The 16,491-nt window shown below is 37.2% G+C and overlaps 1 protein-coding gene across 3 annotated transcripts in view; it reads right to left on the bottom strand.

The window, feature by feature from the left end:
• The window catches only part of SEMA3C (semaphorin 3C), a 115,634-nt gene that overhangs the window by 21,762 nt on the left and 77,381 nt on the right, over window positions 1-16,491 (bottom strand). For all 3 annotated transcript variants that reach the window (XM_085083608.1, XM_085083590.1, XM_085083598.1), the window contains 5 exons: window positions 15,128-15,270; window positions 12,983-13,097; window positions 10,770-10,839; window positions 7,908-8,052; window positions 3,071-3,293 (listed from right to left, as the gene is read on the bottom strand). In XM_085083608.1, the coding sequence (XP_084939734.1) occupies window positions 3,071-3,293; window positions 7,908-8,052; window positions 10,770-10,839; window positions 12,983-13,097; window positions 15,128-15,270 (696 nt within the window). The remainder of the gene's footprint in view (window positions 1-3,070; window positions 3,294-7,907; window positions 8,053-10,769; window positions 10,840-12,982; window positions 13,098-15,127; window positions 15,271-16,491) is intronic.

Raw genomic sequence — 16,491 nt, 5'->3', positions numbered from 1 at the left:
GACACCAAAGCAAATCCCCTCTGCATTCCTTTTGACACTTAATATCTCTATCAAATCCTCCTGAGTCTCACAGAAAGCAGAGAATAAAGAAAACAAGTTTCTCCTCTCAGTGGCTGAAACTTGATCACTTTTATTTGAAAGGGCTGAGAAATGCAGTAACTTGCATTGCACTGATTTCTTTTGAGGAAGACCTTGGAAGGTATTCATGTCCTGTGCCCTACTCTGGAAGAATAATGCCTGCCCTCTATCTCACCAAAGAGCAGAAACTGATCCTCATCTCCATTGTAATGAAGAAGATAAAGCAATGAATATAACGTATCAAGAGCTGCACTTTTGGTATCTGATTCATAATGGGTCCTGTGCAGATACACAGAAGAGGATTAACATAAGAATAACCTGAGGTATGTTTATGTTTTTAACAGCTCACATGTGTCTGTATGATGCCACACTGATCACCTAAAACCAGTCAGATGTCATCAAAGCAAAAAATGAAATTATCTATATTTATCTCTTACAGAATTATTAAAGTGCTAACTATCCAATTGTGATTACAAACACATTTCAGCTTTTCAATATTTTTCCAGCTTTAACTATTACTGCTACATTAGCAATCCCATTTGGGTTGGGAACTTATGTCTTGATCTTTTCCACTAAACTGTAGTAGAATATGCCCCCAAATAACATTAGATACTTACAGAGCACTTTAAAAAATGGCACCACTACATGTTAAAAAATGAAAAAAAGTTCATTTGAAAGACCTGTACTAGCCTGCCACTCTATTACTAAAAATAACGATTTGTCATGGAATAAAACTAGTAGTAAAGTAAAACTTCTCTTTTATAAAGTTTTCTTGTGAAGTTGTATAACAAAAGTAGGGACAATATTAATTTACACTTCTGATATTTGTACAGTAGAAAAAGACTCTTTGCTACTGCAGGAAAGGAGAAAAATGACCCTAAGAAGTCACAAGGTCAAGAATTGTATCTGCATTAATTATACTAAACAGCAAATGTGGTTTTATGTTGAAGGGGGAGTGGGGGGAGGAGGGAGAGGAGGGCTTGTAGAAAGCCCTGTCCTAGTTAGGTTAATTTAGTAGTTTCCAAAAACTCCACAAGTAGGATCAAAGAGATATTTAAGAATACCTTAAACATCCTTCATCAACTTCCAGCCAAGAAAACAAAAATACCCAGATCAAAAACTTACGGAATTATTTATATAATTTATTACCCAGATGTTCTTCTACCCTGACTATGCCTTATCATATACTAACATTCCCACTACAGCAGCTGGTGACCTGGTAAAGGTTCGATGGAAAAACATGGAATCATAGAATTGTTTAGGTTGGAAAAGACATGAAGAAACAGCAATTGGGACCAGATGCCAGCTGGATTTAACTCCATTCTCCACCACTCTCTGGGCCCAGCCATCCAGCCAGTTTTACACCCAGTGAAGCTGTCCGTGCCATGATCAGCCAGCTTCTCCAGGGGAATGTTCTGGGAAATGGTGTTAGAGCTTTACTAAAGTCCACGTAGACAACACCCAGAGCCCTTCCCTCATCCACTCCATGGATCACTTGCTCATAGAAGGTCAAGCAGGACCTGCCTTTCACAAACCCATGTTGGCTGGGTCTGATCCCCTGGCTGTCCTGCCCGAGCCTTGTGATGGCACTTGAGATGATCTACTCCATGACCTTCTCCAGCCCTGAGGCCTGTAGTTCTCCACATCCTCCTTGTGGCCCTTCTTGTGGATGGGCATCACACTCATAACTTTCAGTCAGCTGGGTCCTCCCAACAGGAGCCAAATGCAAGGGAAAAAATCCTTTCCATCCACCTGCTTGCTGGATACACCTCTGCACACACAGCACAGTATACAGTTGGCCTCCTTTGGCACATAGGCACCCTGCTGATTTTGATAGCTGGAGAGGTTTTTCTAAGCATGAAGAGAGTTACTTTGAATCCTTTCGCTATAGAAGCCTGACATTCTTGAGAGACTTTTTAGCACCCGCTTCCTAAATCTATTATAACAAGATGGTAATTCCCAGCCCCATGCAAGTTTGTTGGCAGACATGGTTATTCCACAAGCCGAAAACAATCAGGACCCCAATAATATGTGAACCATAAAAGCAACGCAAGCCATCTCTGTAATCATTTTCTGATGTTCAGAGATGTATTTGTTCTCCTAGAGTTCTTTTCCTTTGTTCTACTTGAAACCATCTGTAGTAAAAAAGATTAGCCTTTGAGACTATCGACCTCTAATGCCGTGTTAAACCAGTGGGAGTTTCAGATGTGAGTGAGTCCTACGGTGTAGTCAGAGTACCACTCTGCCTGTCTGCTTCAATCTGAAGGGTGTGATTCAGATCTGAATATTTCAAAAAATCAAAATTGATCAGTACAAGAATCACTTGACCTGTTCCCTGCACACTTCAGATGCGTAACACCAGATTCAAATTTGATGCAACTAAAACCAAAATGTAGGTTATATTAGACAGAAATTATTTTAGAATACTTGGATAAAATTCTCTGTGTCCACTACTATTAGGACTGTGACCACTTTTTTCTTTTTCTCTGCTAAGTACTTCCACACTACTACTATTTTCTGGAAGAGTTCTTTCTGCCTTTGCAACATCTTGATCAGATCTTGCTTTTCTTCAGAAGGAGCTTACACAGCTATATATTAAATAGTAATGATGAGAGTATGCAAAAATTATAAAGCTAGATTTTGTTATTTTTTTCTCATGTTAGCAATCATCAAAATCTAATGTGGAATTGTGTTGCAGACAAACCATATTCAAGAGAATTATAATTTTGATCCAATAAAATATACACTGGTGTTGTTTTTTTGTCTCAAAAATAATATCAACACATTGTATCTCTTGCATATAATTGATGTCTCTAGTAAATAGAAAAATCCCCAGAAAATAAAAAGAACGTAATTAATGGATTCTTAACATATTTCTGTAGATTGCAAATGTTTAAGCAAATATTTATGAAAGCTGTAAATTTTAATAATCAGATCTGTTTGCAGATTATATTGCAACAGAAAAAAATGAATGCTGCCAAATTTGTCTTACCTGTTCCAAGAAACAAGACATGGTATCTTCCATCAGCAGCATTCACTCGATCCACAGCAATCTTTGTATACTTGTAGTCAGCTCCTATCCGGATGATTAATGGCCTCTTGTGGATTGGGTAAATGGGATTAAACATCAAAGGGTGGTTCCTAATGAAGGTCACAACATCGTCTGGAAACTCTTTGGTTGTGCGCATGTTGGGTGTGAAGGCTCCTCCTGGACACTGTAAGAAACATGCACAGTAATCCTTAACAATGCTCACCATCTTTCAGAGAGTTTTCATCTCCAAGTCATTTACAAATATTGACAGACAGTTGACAAAGGAAATTCCTGAAAGAGCACTTCAGACTTGGGCCAAAACTTTTTATGCTCCAGTAAGGGGAATGAAGTGTTGAATAGCTACACTTTGAACTCCCATCAGTTCTGATAAAACAAACAGAAATGTATTTTTGCACTTTCAAAACCCAGGTTGATGGAAAAGATTTGTGTTTCTGAACCTATTTCTGCATATTTTATGCTTCCAAGCTGCCTGTTGAAAGAAAAATAAAAAAAAAGTCCAAGAGATTGTTATGGGAAGATACCAAACTTTTGCATCTGGTTTGTTACAGAATTAGTACAAAGGCAGAAGACAAAATCTGATACTTAATTGTAATTTGGTCAATATCTCTCTTGGCATTATGTTGATTATAAGATGATGAAAGGGCCTGTGACTCATCTTCATTTGAAAAAGCAACAATATGGAGCTGATGAGGGAGTCCCATAACAGCTTATTTATATCTGAAAAGACCTCATGAGAAAATAAAAACCATCTTAAAAAACTCAACTGTTTACTGAGATTGAAACTAAAAGGAAATTATGAAGAAATCAGAGCTATGGCAGTAATTGGTACAATGTTCTGAATATATCTGTGTTAATTCACATTATTTTTTTTCAGCTACCACTACCTCACTTCTTATTGCTGCTCCTGAGCTTTCACTTTTTCCTCTTACCGTATTTCTCAGCTGTGAAACTCTTCTCAGAGTATTGGAGATATTCAGAAGTGTTTCGACACAGTACTTTTCCAATTGGAAAATGATTTGCTCAATAAAAAGCACTTGATGGAAATTTGTTTATTTTGATGAGGGCCACTCTTACATCTAGGATGGAATTTCTGGTCAAAACCACAGACACAAAATAGCCAGTAGCTTAAGGAGAGACTTACCTCACCTGACTTCTACTCTCTTAAAGTCAGGCATTTATTCTTAGGCTTCTTCTGTAGTCAGTAATTCAGTCTAAACACCCTGCTTTTAGATGGCTAAAGTTACATAAAATGAATCATATTCTGAGAGACTTGGAAACTGTCTGGGGATATATGAGTCATGTGTCCAACCTACCTGATGAGATGCAATGTTTGAATTTGGGTCTTCACCTCCCAGGGCATCCCTCTAACCACAGGCAGGAGAGCCTGTGCTACCCCCACTGCTAAAAGCTGTTCCGTCCTGTGCACCTAATGAACAATTCATTGGGCATGCCAGGAAACTAGCAGAGAGGGGACTTCAGCCTAACACAGACTTTAGAGTCATCTTCTGGCTCAATTAGGAGTTAATTATTTATACAAAGTAGAACAGCTCTGTAGGAATTCTTTAGAAGAAATTGCTCTGGCATCAGTTACCTCCAGGAAGAAGAACCAGAACTCAGCTCAGATATGGGTTGCTTTTCTCATCTGACATCCTTGACAATTTATTTTTCTGGGCTCTTCTTTATCCGGAGGGTTTTGTTTTGGCTCTCATTAGAAATGATACTACATGTTAATGCTCAAAGATTGCTCACAAAGTTCAGTTCTTATTATCTTGCTTGCTCTACCCTCTCTGGAATATTCATCCACATTCCAGAAAATGTATGGAACTATCTGTTAAGACTAGCAACAAATGCTGAAAAAAGAACTGCATTTATCATTAGCAAGATTATTCTACTTGGTAGTGCTCTGCCAGACCCCAGTTCCTTTCAAGAGGGATTCTGTTTCACAAACAGTTCAAATTAAATTTCCCTGTCTCACACAGCTCAATTAAAAGTCTTTCTCTGATACTTTCAACCCTTCCATTCTTGACTTGGAGTCTTAAGACTGGTGTCTGTAACTTCTTGAAAAAATATCTGTGCTATGATTCACACCAGCATGACCCTAAAAACTTGCATTATATCATTGTTCCGAGCAAAGCCGTAACAAACATCTTTAATCAATTAATTCTTTTGCTAAACCAATGACAAGCAAAAGATGATACTGAAGAAACCTATAAGCTCTCCCTTTCCTGAAGGGATTGAATGCGTTTCCTTCACACCTCATTCCAGGACTTGGCTACACAATCTTATGTTCACACTCGATTATCATGCAATAACATTGCAGAGAAAAGCAGAATTCTTTAATTTACAGCTTATTCCACAACACGCTGTAGGTAAAAAACTATTTCTGTAAACTCTGAAAAATGGAAAATACCCTCAAACATCACTGAATTTAGTAGCAAGCTGCCAATTATGTATTTTTGTTTCCATAAGTAAGTTTTGCTTGTGGAGAAATAAGAAACCATTGGTATTTAGTGAAGGCCAGCCAAACACTGTGGAGTTGCTCATGGCCAAAGAACGTATTGCTTTATTTAATCCTACTGAAGCCACACTGAAGCCTTTCCACTGTTTATCCAGTGTACTGCGACATGATGAACTTTCATTTCTGTCCAGAGGTTTAGCATGAATATCTCTTCAGGCAACTGTAAAGTAGGATTTTCCATGTCATACAAAAAGGCATCCCAGAAGTTACAAAAAAAGTACATTCCAGAGAAAATAGGATCATGCCCCATAGTTTGCAAGCATGGCTGATCAAAGTTAACTCTGAGCAAAAATTCTGAGCAGCAAAAATCCCCATGTCTCCAGGTTTTGCAGATGATTTGACAGAAGTGAAAAATAGAGTTTGTGGCACACATTTAAAAGTGAAATTTTTTGGCAGTGAAATAAAAGCAAAGCCAAAGAAATTCCATCTTGGCAAATATGACTTCAAGATACTGTTTTGTGGCTGAATCATGAGGAAGCACAGAAAAGCCAGTGATCCGAAAACCAGCAGTGGTCATCTAAAGGAATCTCTGTGAGCTATGAGCCAAGAATTTATCTTCAAATTCAGAGCTCATTGGCACATCTGAAAAGTGTAGATAATTTCTGTCACCATGTTAAATCCAAATCTGATTTTTTTTCCTTTTCCATTGTGCTGTCCAATTACTTTAGGCCCATCTGGAATACCTCAGAAGCCTCCATGAGGTGAACCAAGAAAAACATGGCAGTGGTTGAGGAAATACATACAAACAGAATATTCTGAAGAATCAAGAAACTTTGAAATGTGGCTAATCACAAGAGTGTGAAACTTCCTGTTTAAATGGGTCTTTTCTTTTAAGCTTCACTGAACTCATGAGATTAGAGGTGTATGAATTAATTGCAAAGAAAGACTAATGCTAGCATTAGACCTTAGTGGAATGCCAGGTATTGATTAGTTGATTCTAGAGATCTGAGAATGTAAAGTCCTAACTCTTACTGCCAGTGATAACTGCATTAAAATGTCATGAAGAATTGTGTGAACAGGGAGAGTTATTCCTTGTCTCTCAGCTATTCCATGTACCAGACAGAAAAAGAACAAGATCTTGAAAAATCAGAATGAAATAGTGCTATGGTTAAAGGTTCTTAGAGAAACCGGCAAAATTAAAATAAAATTTAATTTCCTGTGATATATAAAAAAATTAAAGTGTTAATCTAAAAAAAAAATGGCTGAGACATAATTTATGATTCTCTGCATACTTATTACATTCTGATACTTAAGAAATTTTAAGACTTCATAGGAGTCAACACACACCTACAGCACCATACTTCATTTAGCAAATATGGATTTAGAGACGATTCTAGAGAAAGTTCATACATTCTTCATTAAAGCTTGGAATGGTCTATGTCCCATTTCTGCTAAATCTGAATTAAGAATAGTGAAAATAAGTAAATAAATGAAGAAAAAAGGGCATTAAGAGCAATTTTTGTACGTCATGAAATTGAAAAGTAAGAAGAAAGAATGGCTCTGTTTAAAGCATTTCATGAGATATTTTTGTGCAACTCGGAACCAGAGCTAGCTCTAATTGTGTACAGAATTTATTGGAAGATTATTGCTACCCCTGATATAGTGAAAGAAAGTCCAGAAAATTTTTCAAGGCATACAAAAAGCATTCTTAAAGAGGAAGACTACGGTGAACTGAACGGCATGAAAACTCATCTATTTCTTGGTCTCTCTTCTAAGATTCAGAACCTGGCAGCGTATTAGACTTAGTGAAGTGAAAAGTCCCACAAACCCTGTTCTCTAAATCTCCTACCACATCCCCTAAGCATTACAGTAAAGCTGCAAGATTCTGGAGAACTAGAAAAAAATCATACAGACAGAAGACAGACTTACAGACATTTGGATCCAGGCTGTAGAACACACTAACAATGCCGTTTCTGCATGCTTATTTATTTAGCTACATTTTGCTCAAATGCACCCACAAAATGGAAATGCACATGCAAACCAGAAGACTGTCACCTAATGAATTAATTCTTATCACTTTTGCAGCAGAAAGTTTAAAGAGTGATTAAAATTTTACATGACTTAATTCTTTCTAGAAGATATACAGACACGACATGATATGTAGTTGGATTTGTAGGCAATTTAAAAGCAAACAAAACAGTTCTGAACTGTAACTGTCACAGCCACATACAGACTTTTCTCCTGGAATAAATAATATTTATTTATGCATTAAACAAAGAGAAGCAATTGGCGAGCCTGAATAAACATCTTTGTACTTACAGTGCCAGGTCGCGGGTATGGAATTCTGCCCTGATATGGAATCAGCTGGTGGTTTGGGCCCTCCTTGTGTGCAAATGGTCCATTGAACACAGTCTGGATGTCAGACAGATGATACACACACACAGCTGAGCCTTTAAATATGGAGCTGGAAGACAGTAGGGAAACGTTAGCCTTGCAATCTACCAACTTTTTTATAGCTTTTCCATAATTTTGCATGGGCCAATGATGAAATATACTTCTAAAAGAATATATTTTATTCAATTTAATGCTTTTACAGCATGGATTTAAAACATTTAAAATCAACTAGTCTAGCTCCCCAATATGCACTGCTACTTCTTAAGACTTAACACCTTTGTGAACGGTGAACTGAAAAAAGAGAGCGGAAGGCACTGCCCTACTGGTGCAATAAGAACACTTCCTAATGCTAAATATAAAAGAAATATAATCTGGCTCCAGTTAAATCAATGGCAAAAATATTGCTGACTTCAGTGAGACAGGAGTTTTATAAACTTTGCACTGCCAAGCTCAGCACAGGTTTCCAGAACTCCCTACCAGTATATTAACCACAAGACCTCCAGGAGCCTCCTAAAATACATGGCTGAAATATTAATCAAAACATCTAAAGCAATTACAATCGGTTGGATTATTACAACCAGTTGTCAGCTATTTTTGAGAAAAATGGGGACATGTTGTAGCTGTAAAGGAATTTCTCCGATAGAGTCCTCAAATCCACCCATAAAACTGGTCTTATGAAGACCCAGGTTTGATATGATATTTCTTGAGAACCTAGAGAGTCACCTAAAAAAAAGGGAATGTTCTTCCCACTGTTTTAGGTTCTGACATGGGTTCAGTTAGCACAAGTCCTGAATGGTCTCCATCACCCTGTGATGATGAAGGGCAATAGGAGAAAGAATTCCACATTGATGCTAAGGCTGACTACAGTGAATTAACTCCCTCATTTTTCCTCTCAATGCATGCAAGGTTTGTGATATTTATCTTTAAAAAGTGGAAACTCCAGACAGTCTAAAATCTGCTTGGTGTTAACTGTAGGATGAAGATAATCCAAGTAACTGTTTTCAATTGAAGAAGAAAAAACAATCCAGAAGAAAGCCTGAAAATATTACACATAGTGTCTGAAAAACAAATGTGAAATCCATACTGGTCTCAGCTATATATGGATTAGTAGAATGAACCTTTTAGATGGATTATGGTATTTGTGGAAATTTTACTAGGCATTAATAGATTTTGAGAAATATATTTAGTCTTTCCAGATGTTTTATATTAGATTTACAGCATATTATGCCACTAAAATAATTTAGTTCAGTATTACTCTGTTTCCTTCTGTATGATTTAGATAAAAAATACTAGTAGTTATTACTTCCTGTGATGTTTCTCTCTTGCCACTGTTATGACTCGGAAGTCTACAGAGGTGAAGATACAGGAACTATTAAGGAGTAAAATTCCTTATGGTTTCTGAATTTGACTAGGTAACACATTCAACCTATAGTTGAACAAAAATAAAGCAAGCATAGACCATGTGGTTCACAATAACAGGAACATATATTTGTAAAAACTTCAACATAGAGAGAAAATGGCTTGAGAGCCAAGAAAAAGTGCCATTTTCTCTTTTTTATCACCTTATATGGTCCTGTGATTCAAACCTCATTTGCACAGCAGAAATACCAGGAGAATTAGGTAGAAGTGTTTCCAGTTCAGTCATGTTGCACCCTCAACCTAATGACAAGTGTGGTTTTACTGCTAAATAAAAGCTCACCTCTTCTCTTTTTTTGTGAAGTAGGAATTGTAGACAGCATCATAAGTTTACAAGTTATGTGATGCTTTTTTTTCGCAATTAAATATCATAGAGTCATATTCTACTGTCTTATTTACACATTTGCACACAATGTGTAAATGCACACAAGCACATCCCTGGATCCCTATGAAAAAAGTCTACTGGAGAAAAAAATTCTGAAAGGACTTTTTTTGCCACAAATTTCCACTAAAGGAATTATTAATAATAAGTTACATAAATTTCTAATTTGTTAAAATAAATTAATTGGAAAAAAAAAAAGCAGAAGACTTCTTTGAAGGTAAGAAGTAACAGCTAAGTAATAAAGGGTAGCATTTCAGAAATCAGTGAGCAGTACCTATTTTTACTCTGTACTAGCACTATGTGGTGAAGGCAAGAGACAAAATAAAGGTTGAAGTGGAAGACTCTGTTGGTCCACCTGATAGCCTATCTTTGGGGTGAGTTTCAGCATAGTAAGCCAAATCTAGTGCTTCCACCAGCCTGGGGAACTCAGTGAATGCTTTCCAAATGCTTCTAAACCAGACAGTAAGTGAATACAACTGACTGGTAACAGGGAGCTACAAGGAGGTGATCAAATGCCACGTAAGCTTGTCCTTCTGTAGCCAGCTGAAGCCCATATGGGTTATTTGCCATCTCTGTGATCACCAGCCAGCGGACAGACTGGAAATGATTTGTATGAATTCATGTAAGAATTCCTGGTTTGATCCTTCAGGGTGCTGGATGTTCCTCAGGAGGTGTTAAGTGCTCTCAGATGCCACATGAGCTCACTGTGCTGAAGTCATTTAGCTTTCTGCTGCTGAGCAGTGACAAGTGGCCCTCCACGGAAATGTTTTCCCAGTGCCAGCTGACAATGTCAGGAAGCAGTTTGCTCCAAGAAGCACAGCTCTAGTGTGGATACCAACAGCAATGACATTGACACTCCTGCATGCAAACCACAGCTGCAGCAGATGTATAAAATTGCACAGCACAGCCTCATCCACAAAACATCAGTTTCAGTTTTTGTATAGAAAATAGGACAGGTCAGGTAATTTTTTTCAAATCTCTGTGTTTACCTTGATGTTGTAAAAATTCCATACACGAGTGTTGTTCTGGGGTTATCTGTCTCTAGAAGAAACACATCCTCTGTAAGAAAGAGGAAGAAAAGCATTTTCAATAATAATAAAACTTTATTTTCCAGTTTAATTTATAACTTTATTCCTCCTAAAGTCAGCAGCAGTTTTATGTCAGACTTGAATGGGAAAAAGGAGACTTACCACATGGACAGACTATATCTGCATAAATCTAGCATTTGAACATTCAGAAACAAATTTGGAAATTAACTCCATGCCCTTTAGCCTTATGGAGACAGAATGCAAAGATTTTCAAATACATCCAAGATCCATGTCACACATTTCTCTCAGCTGTATCTTGTTTCAGCAGGTTGTTTAGCAGTAGAAAAACATTAAAGTTGCAGTAAGTTAGGGACAAAGAGTTCCCATACATGGATGTAATCTACAACAGGGAAATTACGTGTTTTATTGTCGAGAATGCACCCTCACCAGCGCATTTTCAACACTATATGAATGTCAGGCAGCTTTGCAGTAAAGACTCTGAGACATGTAAACCTCCCTCCTCCTGTTGCGTAGGGATTTATTGACTGCACTGTGCAAAACTGCACCTACTCACTGAGACAAATTTGCCCACTTACCAGCTCTGATCTGTTGATTTTTTTTACACTTCAGTGAAAACTACTTTAATCTCTGACAGTTTCTCCTTACAAATGTTTTTAATAACTATAATCATGCTACCTCTTAAACTTAATTTACAACACAAAAAAAGACTGAACTGTTTGAGCTTTTTATCAGAGTATGTTCTTTCGCTTCCCATTAATTTATGTGGCTCTTTCATTTAACCCACTGAATTTTTTAAATATTCTTTTCAATATGTCAAAAGCAAAAGACTTCACCATGCAGAACTGGAAGTGTTACACTCTCCTGCATTATACATGAACACAGAAGCATGTGTTTGCTCTCTCCTAGTTTTCTGAATTTCCAGCTGTGATTGTATTCTTCCTCTTTGCTAGGGCATTGTGCTGGGAGCCCATGCTGAGAGCATTGTCTCCTATTCACCATGGTCCTACATTTTGTCATACAAGAAACTAAAAGCAGTCATCCTAGTGCTTTGTTGAAGAGGAGGGGGTTGGTAAATCACATTTCTGAAAGATGAACTGCTGTGGCCGTGCTGAGGCACTGTGAGCTTCAGGAAATCCATCCACCAAGCACCTTGCACATTGCAAGCTAGAGCAAGCTAGGATCTACTCCTAGGCCCATTAGGTTCCACCGAAACCTTGAACTAAAGCAAGTACACCAAATAGTTGTAAATACATAAACTCAAAAAGACTCCAAACCCCATTTGCTATGATGAGAATCAGGAATATCAATTGAGAAAAGAGAGAGAGGATACAATGCAGAGAAGATCAGAACCAGATGCAGACCCAGTGCAGGGCACATTAGCTGCTACATTATTTATATTTATAGTAAAGCACACACTAAATCATCCAATACCTGAATTTAGAACTATGATTTTGCACATCTCAGCTATGGAAAATATAGAATTTGAAACTTTCTGATAATGTTCTTTGGCACGTAGCTATCAAGATATGCATCTATTAATTCCTAAATGAAAGGAAACCACTTGTGATTGCTGTATAAATTACGCATTGAATATTTACAGTGTTTCACATGTTGAAATGAAATTTTATGTGACTGAATGATTCCTGAGAAATTATATTTATTCATAGTACTATTGATGGTGCCAGTAACAGGATTTATTGGTAATATCTTGAACTACCAAATTGAGGACTCTACTCTGTGATCAAAAGGTAGGAAAAACGCATTGTGGAAAAGCTGTGTGTTACACATTGCTATAAGAAACAGTTTCAAAGAGATGTTAAAAACCCACTATTGTAATATAAGCCAGTAGCAAAATAGTAAGACATTCACTTAGATGTTCCCTTCCAAATATTAATTCTTTATATCTATCATGGTTTTACATGAGCAAAGATTATTTACCTTTATTTCAAAGGTAATGATAATTACCCAGAGAGACTTATGAAGTTTTTTTTCCATTTCCTGTCACAAAACTGAAAGGGGAACTTTGTCATGGATTTCTAGCACTAAGATTTCACCGTTAACAACTTGACTAAGAAAGTGTATGAAAATCAGTAATTAAATATGCACAAGGTGTACCATTTAGATAAAAATTTTAAGGAATGTTTTTCTGATACCTAATTCATCAAAGTACGTTTCTGTTCCATCTTCATCCATTACTGAGCACACAAGTCTTGCTTTCAAGAACGTTGTCCACTTGTTCACGAGACTGCGCTGACCACCTGTGTCATTCTGGAAAGGAATATTGTTTTCAGAAAAGAAGAAATAAACCACTCATAATATTTTACTAGGCTTTCCCACATTTTTCTCAAATTAATTCATCATCTAGATAATTATCTGGTAAATGTAATATTAAAAATAGATACACCTAAAACAAATCCCCTCATCTAAATGCTCCATATGAAGAAAAAAAACCAAGAACTAGTTTCCTGAGAGGACCTTTCTCTGCTGGGCTAGCAGGGGTGGAGGGCTGGGCAGTAGATTTTGTGCATCAGCCATATGCTAGTATATTCCAATCATACCATATACTGGTGTGACTGGAAGTGACTGTGGAGCTTGTATCACTCACTGACACCCAGGATAAAGTCCATGATATCTCTAAAAGGTCTCATGGCTCTATAGGGGGATGTTCCTTCTAGTCCTGAAAGCTGCATAGCTGCACCTGACCTAGTAAGCCATGCTGGCCCATGGGGTGGATACTCTAAACAATATTCAGAAATAATGGCTACTGTGGGTCAAGCTCATTTTGTACTGTTGCAAGTCCTGCTAGCTTGGTCCAGAGATAGCTTGGTCACAGTTTGCTCAAGGATCTTTCCAATTTTCTGTGGTGCAAGGTGGAAACTATAACTGCCAAAGGAGATGCAGCACCAAGGTGACAGATCCTGAATAAGTGTGCTGGTAAATGCTTCAGCTAGGAGCAGTGTCTTCAAAACTGCATAGCATGATGTCACCCAAGGAAAGAGAAAAACCAAAATGTAGAAGCTATTGGAATGTGATTTCGATCAAGTGCTGTGCGTATTCACTGGTGCTGTTGGAGATGGTAATCCAACTTTTTGGGTGACTTATAAGGAGTCTTTTCAGGGGCTAATATATTTGGCCAGTCTCAAAGGTGTTGATACATGAATATGATGGTATGTACACAAGTATACAAATATGATTGGCTCAGATTTATTTTCATTGGCCTTGGGATTCTGCCGCTGACTTCAGTCTAAGTCTAAACAGGCTTAGGCCTTTCAAAAATCATCTGGCCTTCATTATAACAGTAAAAAACCCAAAGACAGCTGTAATTGTGTAAAATGTCTTCTTGCAAAATACCCAAAAAGGCCTTTAGGCACCCTTACGAAAATATAGAGAACAGAGATTATAAAAGAGATCATGTGCCTCATCATAGAGGAGGACAAACGTGCCCTCACACCCAGGCACAACATCACAAAGAATCAAATTCTAAAGAAGACCCAAATTAAAGACTGGGAATATGTAAACACTCACAGCAAACTTCCTGAAGCTTTCCAGAAGAAGAAATGAATAGGCTAGCAGTAACTGTACATTTATAATTTTTCTCTCATTAAAAAAAATTGATTTCACCAGAGATATTAATAGCTGCTTTAATCATATTTCATCTACAGTTGATTAGAGATACAAAAAAAAAAATGAAACAGAGACAATGAGGAGTGCTGTGGAAAAAAAACTCACTTATTGCCCAGGAATAGCCATAACTCCTGAATTTAAATTTCCTGTGCACATTTTTAAAGTTAGGCTCACACATGCATCAATACAAGAATTCAGAAAGAACAGATATCATAAAAATGAAGACAGCATTTGAAAGTTAAATCAACCAGTTTAAAAGCTTGATATTTCTAATGTGCTTCAAATATTTTGAGTGTGTGTGGGGATGTGGGTGTGAAAGACTTCACTGTCTTATAGTTCATTTTTATTAAGAAAATAATGTGTCTAATTTGTGCCAAGGACAGCAAGTTTGAAAATTCAACACTGCTAACTATTCTGACTCAGTCAGAGAAATACACAAATCCCTGAACCTCTACCTTTCCATATCCTTACAGGTACAATCAGATACATACACAACATGTTCAGACCCTGGCTGCCAGTTCAGTAACAGCTCTTCTTAATTATGAATGGTGATGCAGAAACAGGAAATTTTATGTCAAATATAAATCAAAGGCTTTTCAAACATTCAATCTTTCAGGTTATTATGTCACACTAGTAGCTTATCCCAACAACCTGGCAAACAAAATAGTTCTTACTGGGCATATTCTTGCAATCATTGAATGAATTTGCTTTGTGCTGCCGCTGTTGTCTGTGAGTCTTTCTTTGAAGAAGAAGTAGATTTTGGCATCATTGGGGTCAGTGCCATCTGGGATAACATGAGCATCCACAAAAATAGGCTCTGAAATGAAAATGTTTACCAAAAGGATGAAACCAAAGATGTATCAATATAAGCAACAAATGATCTGACATTTACTGACTGCTTCAAGGAAGTGCTGTATGTACCAAACATCAGCAGGTAAATGGCTCTTTGCTGGCAGCCATATATTTTTGCATCCTCACATTTTATTTTACAGCAAAGGTTTGGAGGAGAGACCCAGAAGCAGTGGTATTAGATTCCTGCAGAGCCTAAAAGACTTCGAGGAAGAAGAGGCAAGGATCAGTGCTGCTATCAGGGGCAACCAAGGAACGTCACATTGAGATGAAACATAAAAGTAAGCTGGAAAAGCTTAGAAATCAAACAAATAATGTTCAGAAATAAGAGAGGAAAAAAATTTCTGTAACTCAGAAAAGGAAAACGGGGTACGCAAATGCTTGAGCAGGATTTGACTTCATATCAGAGGTTGGTAAACATAACCAAATATATTTGCAAAACACAGCAAAGGAGAGCTAGGGACAGAGCAAAATAATTTAAAACCTTAACAGCAAGTATGTAACAGACAGTGTGGAAACCCTCAGAAGATCTCCTTTGACTGAAGGAAGAAGTGGATCCTCTCCCTGCACGAAGGTTTTGTCTTTTCAATGATCATGCAAAATTCTTTGTTTGTTTGGAATGCAGTATAAATTTTGAATATAACAAGTGTCATGACTCTGGCTCTAAAAGAACATGGGAATAAATTGTACTTTCAAATACCTCTTCTAAAGAAAGGTAATGGGAAGATTTTCCAGAATTTAGGTGGTTTTTTAATTTTCTTTTTCATTAATTCACTTTAGGATGCACATGGCAGGGTGTACAGATAAGTGTAAGAATGTAAAACAAACAGAAGAAAAATTTAGAAAGCAGACATAGTTTCCCTTTCATTGTGAAATGAATTTATTGTGACTGAAATCCAGTAATTTCATCGTAGTCACAGGCAGATAGGAGTAATAAGTCACCATAAAAAACGTTGAGACAAAACCACGGTAACTTTACTTCAACATACCTGAAGGCTTTTTAAAATCATAACTGCTATGTTAGCTGATCTATAATCTTTCACATCTACGTCTGCTCAGAGGGTTGACCACCACTTTAATTCAAATTGGTTTAATTGGAAGGAGCCTTCTTACCAGTAAAGACAGGAAAACTTTTCACAGTGATGTCAAAGAAGCAAAGAGTTAAGTGCTTCCATTGAAAATTAGTTTT

The sequence above is a fragment of the Lichenostomus cassidix genome, chromosome 1Aa (assembly GCF_008360975.1).
Source record: "Lichenostomus cassidix isolate B80296 chromosome 1Aa, HeHo_3.0, whole genome shotgun sequence".
In the NCBI taxonomy this organism is placed as follows: Eukaryota; Metazoa; Chordata; class Aves; order Passeriformes; family Meliphagidae; genus Lichenostomus; species Lichenostomus cassidix.
The sequence above is the reverse complement of the archived record's forward strand: the minus strand, read 5'-3'. Positions and strand labels throughout refer to the sequence as shown.